The sequence below is a fragment of the Anolis sagrei genome, chromosome 5 (genome assembly GCF_037176765.1).
Source record: "Anolis sagrei isolate rAnoSag1 chromosome 5, rAnoSag1.mat, whole genome shotgun sequence".
NCBI lineage: Eukaryota > Metazoa > Chordata > Lepidosauria > Squamata > Dactyloidae > Anolis > Anolis sagrei.
The window spans coordinates 15,095,125-15,108,542 of NC_090025.1; the positions used below are offsets into that span (position 1 = coordinate 15,095,125).

The 13,418-nt window shown below is 41.7% G+C and overlaps 1 protein-coding gene across 1 annotated transcript in view; it reads left to right on the forward strand.

The window, feature by feature from the left end:
* Positions 1-13,418, forward strand: part of FRAS1 (Fraser extracellular matrix complex subunit 1) — a 447,582-nt gene that overhangs the window by 378,855 nt on the left and 55,309 nt on the right. The window contains exons 41-46 of the mRNA XM_067468571.1: positions 681-871; positions 1,693-1,846; positions 3,286-3,549; positions 7,527-7,715; positions 9,333-9,452; positions 11,217-11,396. Coding sequence (XP_067324672.1) covers positions 681-871; positions 1,693-1,846; positions 3,286-3,549; positions 7,527-7,715; positions 9,333-9,452; positions 11,217-11,396 — 1,098 coding nt within the window. The remainder of the gene's footprint in view (positions 1-680; positions 872-1,692; positions 1,847-3,285; positions 3,550-7,526; positions 7,716-9,332; positions 9,453-11,216; positions 11,397-13,418) is intronic.

A 13,418-nucleotide genomic window follows, 5' to 3' on the forward strand; every position in this document is an offset into this window, starting at 1 on the left:
ACAAGGGTTTAACCCATTGCACCACTTTCTTATAATCAACAGCTACATGAATTTGCTCTTACCAGTCCAAAGTCTAATGGTGTCTCTGCATTAAAATGGAGTCTGAGCTCAGAGCAGTCCCAGATCGGATCATGTGGTCTGCAGCCCCTCCCACAACCTCAAGAAACATAGAGTAAAGGGAAAGCTACATACATATACAATACAGTAAGCAAACAAATTACTAGTGAAGGCTTGAAGAAGGTTGCTATTTCCAACAGGGATTGATCCCACTAATCGTAGTTAGGTTTTGCTTCAGTTATGGTTCAGAAGATCCAATAAATTGTATTCAGAAGGGAGACAAATGTTTCTGATTTCTTGTGTCTGTGCTAGAATTATGGGGGAAAATAGTGTGAATTTGTTCATGCTCACTAAAGCTCCTTCTCCTCTAATTGTGTATCATGGTAGAATATCAGTTCGTCCCAATACAGAGGCTTCAGAATGACTTAACTGGAACATCTTTTCTGAAACTCAGGAACTCCTTCTGTACACAAATCACAATTAAGCTGTAGAATTCAACTTAATACTCATGCCTCTGAGGTGACAGTTACAACTGCTATGATTTAGCAATATTTTTCTGCCTGATAGAGCAGAATATTTCTAAAATATAAAATATATTTTCATATAAATCGTTTTGTTTGTAGGTATACGACTCAGCTCTGGTGGTAGCATGAGCTCGGATATTTCATTCTCTCTCCAAGATGTGCTGAAGAACTATATTTATTACTTTCAAAGTGTCCATGAAAGTATTGAACCATCAATGGACACGTTTAGCTTCTATGTCAGCAATGGCTTCAGCCAATCAGGAACTAGCAGTGTCAACATCACTATTAAGGTAAATGAGCTCACTTGTTCGGGTCTAATTCTAATAGCCTCTCCCTTTAAAAAAATGTCAAAGTGTGAAATCACACAAATAATGCGTAAGGAAAACTAATGTAGTTGCAGATTTATTTTTGTGCTGTTGGTGATATCTTAGTTCAATGCAGTTCCAGAGCAAGTGTGGCAATACAAGACAATACAGACCATATATCCACTGAGGATACTGTGACAAAATGTAAATCATGTCGTTCACGTTCAACCAGTCCACACACTGGCTTGCCAGAGAAAGAAAATATGCCACACAGATGAACAGTAAATAACAAGTTGGTTACTCTTTGTGACTCAGAACACCATATGTACAATTATGTGATCAGTTACATCAACTCATATAATGTCCTTTTCTGAGAGATTTAAAATAGTCTTTCTTTGTCCATGTGGAGAATCTTCCTCAAGCAGCTCATGAAGCAAGAGCACACTCCAACTGTCTTTTTGTCTGCTTCTCTGCTAGCACCTTCATAGCTCAAGCCTGAAAAATGTAACAGTATCCAAACGTCCCAGGCTCAGCCTGACCAATCTGCTTCATGCATCTTATTTTACACTTGACACACACACACTAACTGATTCCTCTCATGCTCCAACAGATACATTTATGAATTTAGATGGATAATAATGACCAGATTGAATGAAGAACTTCTTCCAGTGGTTACCATAGAGTCAATGTTGAATCTGATAATAGGCTAATAATATGATAGTATTACTACCCCCTCTTTTTTTTTGTACATTCTAGTCAGCTGCAGAAGTGCATTTTTTCTCATGTTTTCCTTTCTGTTGTTGTAGCGCTTGAATGATGAGCCCCCTGAAATGCAGTTGGAGCCCATCAAAGTCCAGGAGAACAAAGGGGCAGTGATTAGAAATTCGTCCTTGAGGGTGAAGGATTTGGACACTCCTGGTAACCAGCTGATCTTCTTAATAACCAAGAAACCCAGTTATGGTAAGCTGTGTGGTATTTTAAACTGTCACTGGTTAGTAGTGGTGATGGCTACCAGTTATAGGTTGAACATCCTTTATCTGAATATTGTCCACATGAATGGCTGAGCTAGTGATACTTTTGCTTTCTGGTGATCAGTGTACACTTTGTTTCATGCAAAACAATTATTAAAGGTATTTGTATAATATTACCTTCCGCCTCTATGTATATGAAGTGTATATGAAACATAAACTTCACATTTAGACTTGGGTCCTATCTCTCAGATATCTCATATTGTGTGTGTGTGTGTGTGTATAGTGAAGTTTAAGTTTATGTTTCATATACACTTCATAAACACAGAGGCGAAAGGTAATATACAAATATCTTTACTAATTGTTTGTATCAAACAAAGTGTGTGTACACTGAACACCAGAAAGCAAAATGTATCACTAGCTCAGCCATTCATGTGGACAATATTCAGATAAAGGATGTTCAACCTATAATTGGTAGTCATCACCACTACTAACCAGTGACAGTATACAAATGATTCTTATTGCATGTATTTCAATTAAATAGGAGTATAATGTCTAGATCAGTGGTCCTCAGCCTGTGGGTCGCTAGGGGTTTTGGCCTACAACTCGCAGAAATCCCAGCCAGTTTACCAGCTGTTAGGACTTCTGGGAGTTGAAGGCCAAAACATCTGGGGACCCACAAGTTGAGGATCACTGGTCTAGAGCCAGGGAAGTCATGCTACCCCTCTATTCTGCCTTGGTTAGACCACATTTGGAATACTGTGTCCAATTCTGGGCACAGCAATTGAAGGAAGATGTTGACAAGTTGGAATGTGCCTAGAGGAGGGTGACTAAGATGATCAAGAGTCTGGAGAACAAGCCCTATGAGGAGCAGCTTAAAGAGTTGGGCATGTTTAACCTGCAGTAGAGAAGGCTGAGAGGAGACATGATGGCCATGAATCAAGATGTGAGAGGAAGTCATAGGGAGGAGGCTGCCCTGCTGCCCTGGAGACTAAGACGCAGGACAATGGCTTTAAACTACAGCAGATGAGATTCCACCTGAATATTAGGAAGAACTTCCTAACTGTGAGGGGTGGAACTCTCTGCCCCAGGAGTGTGGTGGAGGCTTCTTCTTTGGAGGCTTCTTCTTTGGAGGCTTTTAAGCTGAGGCTGGATGGCCATCTGTTGGGTATGCTTTGAACACGATTTTCCTGCTTCTTGGCAGAATGGGATTGGACTGGATGGTCCATGAGGTCTCTTCCAACTCAATGATTCTATGAGTCTATGAATAAGGGATACTCAACCTGTACTAATTTTTCCAAACATAAGTCTTCCCTTGTCTTGAGGTAATGCTCCAAAAGCTAATTTGGTGTTTCCTGGTGGAAGGAGAATGGTGGGAAAGGTAAATAAGCAGCCTATCAGGACCTAACTCACAGTATTCTTGTTTTTTAGGTTTTCTCCGCAAGAGACAGTCTTCCTTCGATCCCTTGGAGAATGGAGACATTATCTCTGAAGGTTCAACCTTCACATATCAGAATGTCTTAGAAGAACTGATAGTTTACACACCAGATAGTTCCAGAGTTCAATTGGATGAGTTCGGATTTTCACTTTCTGATGGGCTTTACACACAAACTGGGAAAGTGGAGTTTTCAGCAGCATTGCCAAGGACAAAACCACCCAGATTGGTTGTGAACAGGGGCCTGCAACTTCCTGCTGGTACACAGTGAATAACTTAATGCTAACCATTGTGTGTGTGTGTGTGTGTGTGTGTGTGACTTATAGTTCTGCTGAGAGAAAAAGTGCAGGTTTGGAGCAAACTTTCTTCATGTACTATCCAAATTTTCTGATTGCACAGTCTCATCCCAAGTATCTCCAGATGACAAGCCTGCAATAGCTTATGTAACTTTATATAACTAGCCCATAGTTTTATATAGGAATCATCATTTGAGCCCGCGGTGGCACAATGGGTTAAACCCTTGTGCCAGCAGGACTGCTGACCTGTCAGTGGTTCGAATCCATGGAGAGAGGGTTGAGCTCCCTCTGTCAGCTCCAGCTCCCAATTCAGGGACATGAGAGAAGCCTCCCACAAGGATGGTAAAACATCAAACATCCAGGCATCCCCTGGGCAATGTCCTTGCAGACGGCCAATTCTCTCACCAGAAGCAACTTGCAGTTTCTCAAGTAGCTTCTGACATTAAAAAAATCACTTGAGAAGGTACTAAGAATTCTCAGATATCCTTCCTAGTTTTGTATCATTAAACTACAATTCTCAGTGACCAAAGGAAAAGGAAATAATTCTTCAGTGAGTTTTAAGTCTGAAGTCTAATTTTGGGCCAGAACCGAGTAATTATCACTCTCAGAATGCTTTAGACAGCATTACAACTGGCCGTGCTCATTCAGGGATCTTGGCCATTGTTGTTCCAAAATAGTTTTTTTTTCTGGCTCAGTTGCACCTTATCTTCTTTAAAAAAATATTTCAGGGATGGCAAATGTGCAATGGGGTCTGGTGGTCACATATTCCTTATGTGCCCTATGCAAAGTCTCCATAGTCATTGGAGTTGATAATCCAGATCTAAAAAACACACAACTCATATGTCTATCTCCCAGAGTCTACTTTTGTGAGCTTTGGACTCTTCCCAGACCCCTTTCTGATGACACTTAATTGGGATTTCAAAACAAGTCACATGTATACACATTTACACACAGAATACCTGCCGTTGCCCCTTCCCTATGGGAGAATGACACTGATGATAAGTTTCTAGTGTCTCAAGATAGAACATTCATATCTGGATCTTCAGAGCTTGTCCACCCTGCTATTTATTTGTTTGTTTATTTACCACCAAAGGGGGCTCATAGCTGCCTTACAAAGGCAACACTTAGATGCCACATATACATACACATATTGATGAATAAACAAAATACATTAAAATCCCAAACAATGAAAACAACATTAAAATATCATTAAAATCACACAATCCAAATCATACTCCAGGGCCAATCCAAGTTGTCATTATATTATTTTGTAATCTCTTATTGCACTGCTCCAATTTACTGATCAAAAGCTTGGTCCCAAAGCCATATTTTTAGTTTTTTCCTGTAGGTCAGGAAAGAGGGAGCTGATCTAATTTCACTGGGCCACCACTGAGAAGGCCCTGTCTCTCGTCCCCACTAGTCATGCTTGCAAGGAGGGTGGGACCGAGAGCAGGGCCTCCCGCAATGATCTTACCCTTCGAGGTGGATCATAGAGGGATATATGTTTGGGCAGGTAAGCTGGGCTTTAGGGTTTTATGAGCTAAAACCAGCACTTTGAATTGTAGTCAGTAGCAGACTGGCAGCCAGTGGAGCTCCCTGCCCAGTTGAGCAATCTGGCTGCCACTGGTTGGACCACTTGAAACTTCTGAATAGTCATCAAAGTCAACCCCACTTAGAGCACATTACAGTAATCTATCCTTGATGTAACAAGAGTGAGGACCACTGTGGCCAAGTCTGACTTCCCAAGGTATGGACACAACTGGCACATAAGTTTTAATTGTGCAAAAACTCCCCTGGCCACCGCCAAAACCTGGGGTTCCAGGCTCAGTGATGAGTCCAGGAGAACTCCCAAGCTGTGGACCTGTGTCTTCAGGGGGAGTGTAACCCCATCCAACACAAGCTGTAACCCTATATCCTGTTTGGCCTTGTGACTGACCAAGAAGACCTCTGTCTTGTCTGTATTCAGTTTCAATTTGTTTGCCCTCATCCAGACCGTTACAGCTGCCAAGCACTAGTTCAGGACCTGAATAGCCACGTTGGGAACAGGTGAAAAGGAGTAACAGAGTTTAATGTCATCTGTGTAGAAATGACACCAAACTTCAAAATTCCAGATGTTTTCTTCCAGCGATGTTAAACAATGAGGGACAATACTGAGCCCTGCAGGAACTCACAGGACAAATACAACATATTTCTTCCATGATCTGTTCTTTTAACTTAATTTGTTAGTTCCAAATTTCTCCTCCTTCTTAATTTTGCCCATAATGCAAGATATGAGTGAAACAGAGCAATTTAGAATAGGAAAATAAAAGCAGTGTGCGTTCTATGTTCCATTCAACTCCTTTGACTGTCCTTTAATCAATGCATATGGTTCTTCACAGATTAAATCAAATATTCCCAAAGAGAGAAGGGACTTAGTTCATCGGCAAAGCAAATACCGTTCATTCAGAAAGCTTAAATCTCCAGCATCACCAACAAAAGGGATTTTGGAAAGTGATGCAAGGAGACCCTGGACAGCCCCAAGAAGAGAATTTTATTTGGGCAGAGAAAGCTAGTTGAACCAATGAGTGAATTCAACGTATGACAGGTTTCATTTATTTCGGTGTCAATTTCTATTAAGCAAGTGGAGGAGAAGAGACGCAGGAGCAACAGGCAATGAATCTTAGTACTTAGAAGCCTGTAAGGTTCTAAGAAATGCTTACAAGTATTTACAACACCCATCCTTCTTGTGGAAGCTCTTCATTCAAATAGCACATCTTGCTCTATAAACATCGCACCCTTATTTATTTGAACTTCTGAATTTTTAAATCTTTCTTTATTTGTCTGTTTTGGACAAATAAAGCAGGGTTTTTTTCCATGTCAGAAAGGACTTGAGAAATTACAAGTCACTTCTGGTGTGAGAGAATTGGCCATCTGCAAGAACATTGCCCAGGGGATGCTCAGATGTTTTTGATGTTTTACTGTCCTGTGGGAGGCTTCTCTCATGTTCCCACATGGGGAGCTGGAGCTGACAGAGGGAGCTCATCTGCACTCTCCCCAGATTTGAACCTCCGACCTGTCGGTCTTCAGTCCTGTGCCAACGGGGGCTCCTAAAGCAGTTTTGTGTAACTTTGCCCGTGTTGGGGTTCAGCCTGAGTTTGAACTTGATTCTCTGTTTGTTCCTCCTGATGCTAATGAAAGTATATTTACTGATGCTAGTGGAAATGTACCTTTTGATGCCAATGCTCCTGAAATTAGTGAGGAAGAAACTGCTGTAGGTTTGGAAAATGCCAATGTTCCTGAAATTAGTGAGGAAGGAACTTCTGTAGATTTGGAAAATGAAAGTACCAGTGTTCATGAGAATGTTTCAGAGGGAGACCTTGAACTTTCCCTCCCTTCTGCACCTGTTAACTGTAATGACAACAGAAGGGGCCACATTTGGGAAGACAGAAGTAAATCACTCAGTTTGCGTCGATCCTCCCGAATTCAAGAATTAAAAACATTGGCTTCAAAACAGAAGGGCGGTTCACGGAACCAATTCTTGAGTTTTAATTGCAATACGCCGGGCTGATTGTCTCAGTTCAGGCATCGTTTCAGAATTGATGAAGACCTTGGCAGTTCTCCCGGTTCCCTGGCCATAGTTTGGGAAGATTTCTAGGATATCAAGTACGGTTAGTGGATTGCTAACAGATTCCAGTATTTCCCAGTGAGGCTTTTGGTTTTGCTTTGTCCATTTAAATTCATGTTTACTGATTTTGCTGTGGCTTTTGACTTGCATTTTTCCTTTATTTTGTAACCATTTATCTTCAATAAAAAAGGATTATTTTTCACAGCCAAGTGTGGTGGATAGTTATCTTAGGGCCTCGTTCCCTGCTCTGGATTGCAACAGCCCATTTTTCTGAGGACAACTCAGCAAAAAATGGAATAGGTTTGTGATTGTCATTTTCCCTTCTTTTACTATTTAGGTTCTGTAGCTGTCATTACCGACCAACACCTGAAAGCCACAGATTCTGATTCAGATGACTTGACGATCAGATACATCATGAAAAAGGATCCCATTCTTGGTGTTCTGCACATACATAAAAGGGATTCCCTGGTTCAGATCTCTGTCAAGGGGCCAGTCACAAGTTTCTCACAGGCCGATATAAATAAAGGTAGGCAAAACATATTATGTTCGGTAAAACAGAGTATTGATACTTGATTGTCATTCTGGAGTTGGATTAAGTCACACAAGTGTGCTCAGATGAGTCTTACATTGTCAGATTCTACTTTTGGACAAAAGATGGGAAAGAAGAAAACGGGGATTGTTATCAGCTGTATTGAGAAACATTCTGCTTATATTTTTCGTTTTGTTTTCCCCTCCTCCACTTTTCCTTTTGTGCTGTACAATTCTAAAGATTGTTCACTTATAGCTAAAAACTATCCACTCATTTTTAGTTATTCATAAATTAGGTTGCTGTGAGTTTTCCGGACTGTATGGCCATGTTCCAGAAACTTTCTCTCCTGACGTTTCGCCTGCATCTATGGCAAGCATCCTCGGAGGTTGCGAGGTCTGTTGGAAACTAGGAAAGTGGGGTTTATATATCTATGTAATGCTCAATGTGGAAGAAAGACCTCTTGTCTGCTTGTGGCAAGTGTGAATATTGTAATTGGCCAGCTTGATTAGGATTGAATAGCCTTGCAGTTTCAAAGCCTGGCTGATTCCTGCCTGGGGAAATCCTTTGTTGGGAGGTGTTATCTGTCCCTGATTGTTTCCTGCCTGGAATTCCCTTGTTTTTTTAGTGTTATTCTGGCTGCTTCCTGTTGGACCACTCTAACACTCACTATGTCAGACTACACAGAGAAGCCACTGAAATCCGCAAACATGTAGACAATTTCAACAGAAAGGCAGAAACCATGAAAATAAACAAAATCTAGCTACCAGTATTTAAAAACTCTACATTCAGAACAGTAAATAAAGACCAACACTCTCAAAAAAGGGGAATTCCAGACAAGAAAGAATCAGAACCAGCTAACACTTCCCAACAAAGGATTCTGCCAGGCAGAAAGCAGCCAGGCTTTGAAGCTGCGAGATTATTCAGTACTAATCAATGTGACCAATTACAACTTTCACACTTGCCTCAAGCAGACAAGAGTTCTTTCTCCCACTCTAGACATTCCACAGATATATAAACCCCACTTTCCTAGTTTCCAACAGACCTCACAGCCTCTGAGGATTCCTGCCATAGATGTAGCTGAAACGTCAGGAGAGAGTGCTTCTGGAACATGGCCAGACTGCCTGGAAAACACACAGCAACCCAGTGATCCCAGCCATGAAATCTTTCGACAACACATTGATACATAAATTATTATGAGATCATTTCCAGATGTGGAAAGGACTATAAATATTATAGATAAATAACACCAAGGATGTTTTGATCCTATCATTCTTATCCCTATATGGATGACTATTTTTGTATGAAGAAGCATTCAGTTCTGTGAACCTTCATTTACAGTTTGAAGATGGGTTTTCCTTTTCAGTGAGAACTTGCTTGCAGACTTTAGAATATCCAGTAATCAAAGTAAATTGTGGATTGTGTTGTCAAAGGCTTTCATGATCAGAATCATTGGGTTGCTGTGAGTTTTTCAAGCTGTATGGCCATGTTCCAACAGTCTTTTCTCCTGACATTTCACCTGCATCTGAGGCTGGCATCTTCAGAGATTTAGAATCCAGTAAATTGTGTAATCTTCAATTGGTGTATTTTCTCTTTCCTTTCTGCCTTGCATTACAGGAGTGATTGAGTACAGCCACCAAAAGGGGCAACATGGTGGGACAGTTGCTTTCATTTTTGATCTATCAGATGCCGAAGGAAATAAAGTGGTGGACCAGGCATTTCCAATCAGCATAATAGGTAAGGCAAAGAAGGAACTTCCACCACACTCCAGGGCAGAGAGTTCCACTGCTGAACAGCTCTCACACTCAGAAAGTTCTTCCTAATGTTCAAGTGGAATCTCATTTCCTGTAGTTTGAAGCCATCGTTCTGCATCCTAGTCTCCAGGGCAGCAGAAAACAAGCTTGCTCCCTCCTCCCTATGACTTCCCCTGACATATTTATACATGACCCTCATCATGTCTCCTCTCATCCTTCTCTTCTACAGGCTAAACATGCCCAGCTCTTTAAGCCACTCCTCATAGGGCTTGTTCTCCAGACCCTTGGTCATTTGAGTCACCCTCCTCTGGACACATTCCAGCTTGCCAACATTTCCCTTCAATTGCGGTGCCCAGAATTGGACACAGTGTGATTCCAGGTGTGGTCTGACCAAGGCAGAATAGAGGGGTAGCATGACTTCCCTGGATCTAGACACTCTACTCTTATTTCTGCAGGCCAAAATCCCATTGACTTTTTTGCCACCACATGACATTGTTGGCTCATGTTTAACTTGTTTTCCACAAGGACTCCAAGATCTTTCTCACATGAATGGCTGTCAAGCCAGGCGTACGTGTGAAAAATATCTTGGAGTCCTTGTCAAGTTAAACAGATAGGAACTAGAGGGAAAAACTAAGATAGAGACCACTGGGAAGGCAATATCTCAACAAAAACAACAACTAGCAGACAAAAGTTTACTAGAATAGAAATGTCTTTACCAAAGGAGGAAAGATATTTAGAATGGGGGTGTACAGTTTGCATGAACCAGTTGTACAGGTGTGGATGATTATGGAGGGTATTAATCTCAGGCCTCAATTGTGTATAAGAATATATTATAGAGGACGCCAATTATTACTTGTAAATTAAGGTAACTGCCACCAACGTGAGGTATTTGAGGTACCACTGATGAGATCTGGCTTTACAGACGCAGATTAATTGAGATGAGACGGTCTTCAACAAAAGATAACAAGTTTATTGTGTACAAAGCGTATGGTTGCAGGCTGTTAAATAACTTATAGAACTTTTAATATCACTTGGTTTGTAATACAGTCCACTCTTCCAAATAACACAGCTCATGGCTAACTTTTACTGAGGTGAAGCTGTTTAGTGAACAATGTTTCCTACTATGAATAGCCTTCCAATTTGATCTTTCCTTGATCAAATCTCTGATCTCTAGTACTTCCTTGACTAGGGATCTTAACAAGCTTCCTTTAGTCTTCCTTGACTAAAGAATCTGGCCAGGTTTCTTTCTTCAGCTCTCCTAGACTGAAAAACCTCCAGCTGCTCTCACACACCTCTCTCCCAGACTTTTTCAAGCCTCCACACCCACACTGCCCCTTTTCCAAAGACGCACATAACTTTTCCTGCTTGGCTCCGCCCACTTCTCACTCTCCTGAGCTAGCCTGCGTGGTCTCCTTGGCAACGCTCACTGTGGATTCAAACCAGATAACTCTAGTTTTAGCTACTGTTGCAAACACAAATATATACTCTAACAGTTAAACACATACATAGTATCAATGACTTCTACACAGGGGGCCTCTCAAATCTCATATTAATGCAGCTGTAGAGAAGGGTCTGTCTCTTGTCACCATCAGCCATGTCTCCATCCAAAGTGGGACACAGAAAAGAACTTTCAATTTAATTGGCTCAGAGTTTTTTTGATCTGCTTAGATTATGTGTATGAAAGAGAGTAAAGAGAGGTGAAAGCAAGCTGCTTGTCTCATCCTTTTTTATCCATGATGCTCCCTAGAGGATCGGCTCCCTCCATCTGTCACTGTCAACACTGGCCTGACCCTGGATGAAAACTCAGTCAAGAAGATCACTACCCTTGAGTTGTCAGCCACGGATCAAGACAGTGAGCCAAGTGATCTGGTGTACAGGATCACCAAACAACCTCAACTGGGACACCTGGAGCACACAGCATCCCCAGGTTTGCAAACGTTTGCTTTTTAGGGGACCAAAGTAAAGGATGAAACTCATGGGGACATTAAGCAATTCTTTGTACACTTCTGGAGCATGCAAGCACACTAAATTTTAATCCAGTGCCATCTGTTTCTGTGTTGGAAAAGAAATTCACTAATGGCTAAGTTTTGTTAACAGATTTTTCCAAATATGGAGTGCATCTCCATTGTAGAATTAATGCAGCTTGACCCCACTCTAACTGGCATGGCTCATTGCAATATAATTAGGGGAATTGTCTTATTTAAAGTCTTCTGTGCCAGGGAGTGCTGGTGCCTTACCAAACTACAACTCCCAGGATTTCATAGTATTGAATCATGGCAGTAAAAGTGGTGTCACTGCATTAATTAATTAAAATTATGACGTCCTGTTATATACAGAAATTCTGTCCATTATACAAAACTTAAAAAATTAAGGCTTGCTTTTTGGATTTTTAAAAATAATTTCAAGCCATGGATGGTTAAATCCATTAATTACTTAGGCAATCCCTCGTAGCCCAAGGATGATGGTCCTCCAAATGTAGTGCCTTGGCGGTGGGTCCGTAGGTGGCTGTTGAGCTCTATTCTTGATCTGCATGTTCTCGCACAGTGAGGACATTGGTTTCCAAGTGGAAGGCGGTCCCGGTCAGGGTTGGCTTGACATGTTTCTCCCTTTTGTCCTCCATTCATGCCCCTTTGAATTCTGCAGCACTGCTGGTCAAGGCTGACCTCCAGGTAGAGCGCTCAAGGGCCAGGGCTTCCCAGATCTCAGTGTCTATGCCACAGTTTTAAAGGTTGGCTTTAAGCCCTTCTTTAACTCTCTTTTCCTGTCCACCAACATTACGATTCTCGTTCTTGAGTTGGGAGTATAGTAACTGCTTTGGGAGACTGATTGTGCATTAGGACCATGTGGCCAGTCTAGTGGAAATGATGGCATAGAAGCATCACTTCACTGCTGATGGTCTTTGCTTCTTCCAGCACGCTGATATTTGTCCACCTGTTTTCCCAAGCGATTTGCAGGAATGTTCAGAGGCAACGCCAATGGAATCGTTCCAGTAGTTGAGTGTGACGTCTGTAGACAGTCCACGTTTTGCAGGTGTATAGCAGGGTTGGGAGGATAATAGCACCTTGCTCTCCCTACGGATGTCCCGATCCTCAAACACTCTCTGCTCCATTTGGAAAATTCTTCCTTCACAGAGCTCAGGTGGTGTTGTATTTCAGTGTTGACTTTTGTGAAGAGGTGGCTACCGAGGTAGTGGAAATGGTCAACATTTTCAAATGTTACACCATTAAGCTGTATTTCTGGCATTGCAAAGGGATTGGCTGGTAACTGCTGGAAAAGCACTTTGGTTTTCTCGATTTTCAGCAAGAGGCTGAGCTTCTCATATGCTTCTTCAAATATGTTTAGAGTGGCTTGTAGGTTTTCTTCTGAATGTGCACAGACTACAGTATCATCAGCATATTGGAGTGCTGTAACATGTTGTTGTGACCTTGGTTTTGGCTTTCAGTCTGCTGAGGTTAAATAGCTTGCCGATAGATAATTTCCACTGCGGTGGGAAACTTCCCATCAACAAGTTGAAGTATCAGAGCAAAGAAGATGGAAAGTAAGGTTCCATGGATACCGACTCAATGGGTATGAAAGACCAACGGTATACATTTAAAATTATTTCTACAGTTGGTAAAAGTACTGAAATAGTCACCAGAATGCGTTTTTAAAATGCCTGCTGTTTGATAAATGGTTGCAGACCAAGAAAAACCGGGAATGATTGGCATTGCTTTTATGTCTGCTCCAGCGGAAGCAGAGTGTAGCAGGTAACTAGCAGTGAAAGAAGCACATTTTCAGAAGCGGTGAACCATTCCCCCGACCCTTGACTGTACACACTTGGTTTCTCCAGCCATTTTTCTCCATTACTGGCTTCAGTAGCAGAAAATAAATGATCCAGGAATGGAGAAAGTGACAGAGGGGGAGTTCCACATGGATCAGTCAGGTGCAGCATGGACAAAGAGCCTTCAGG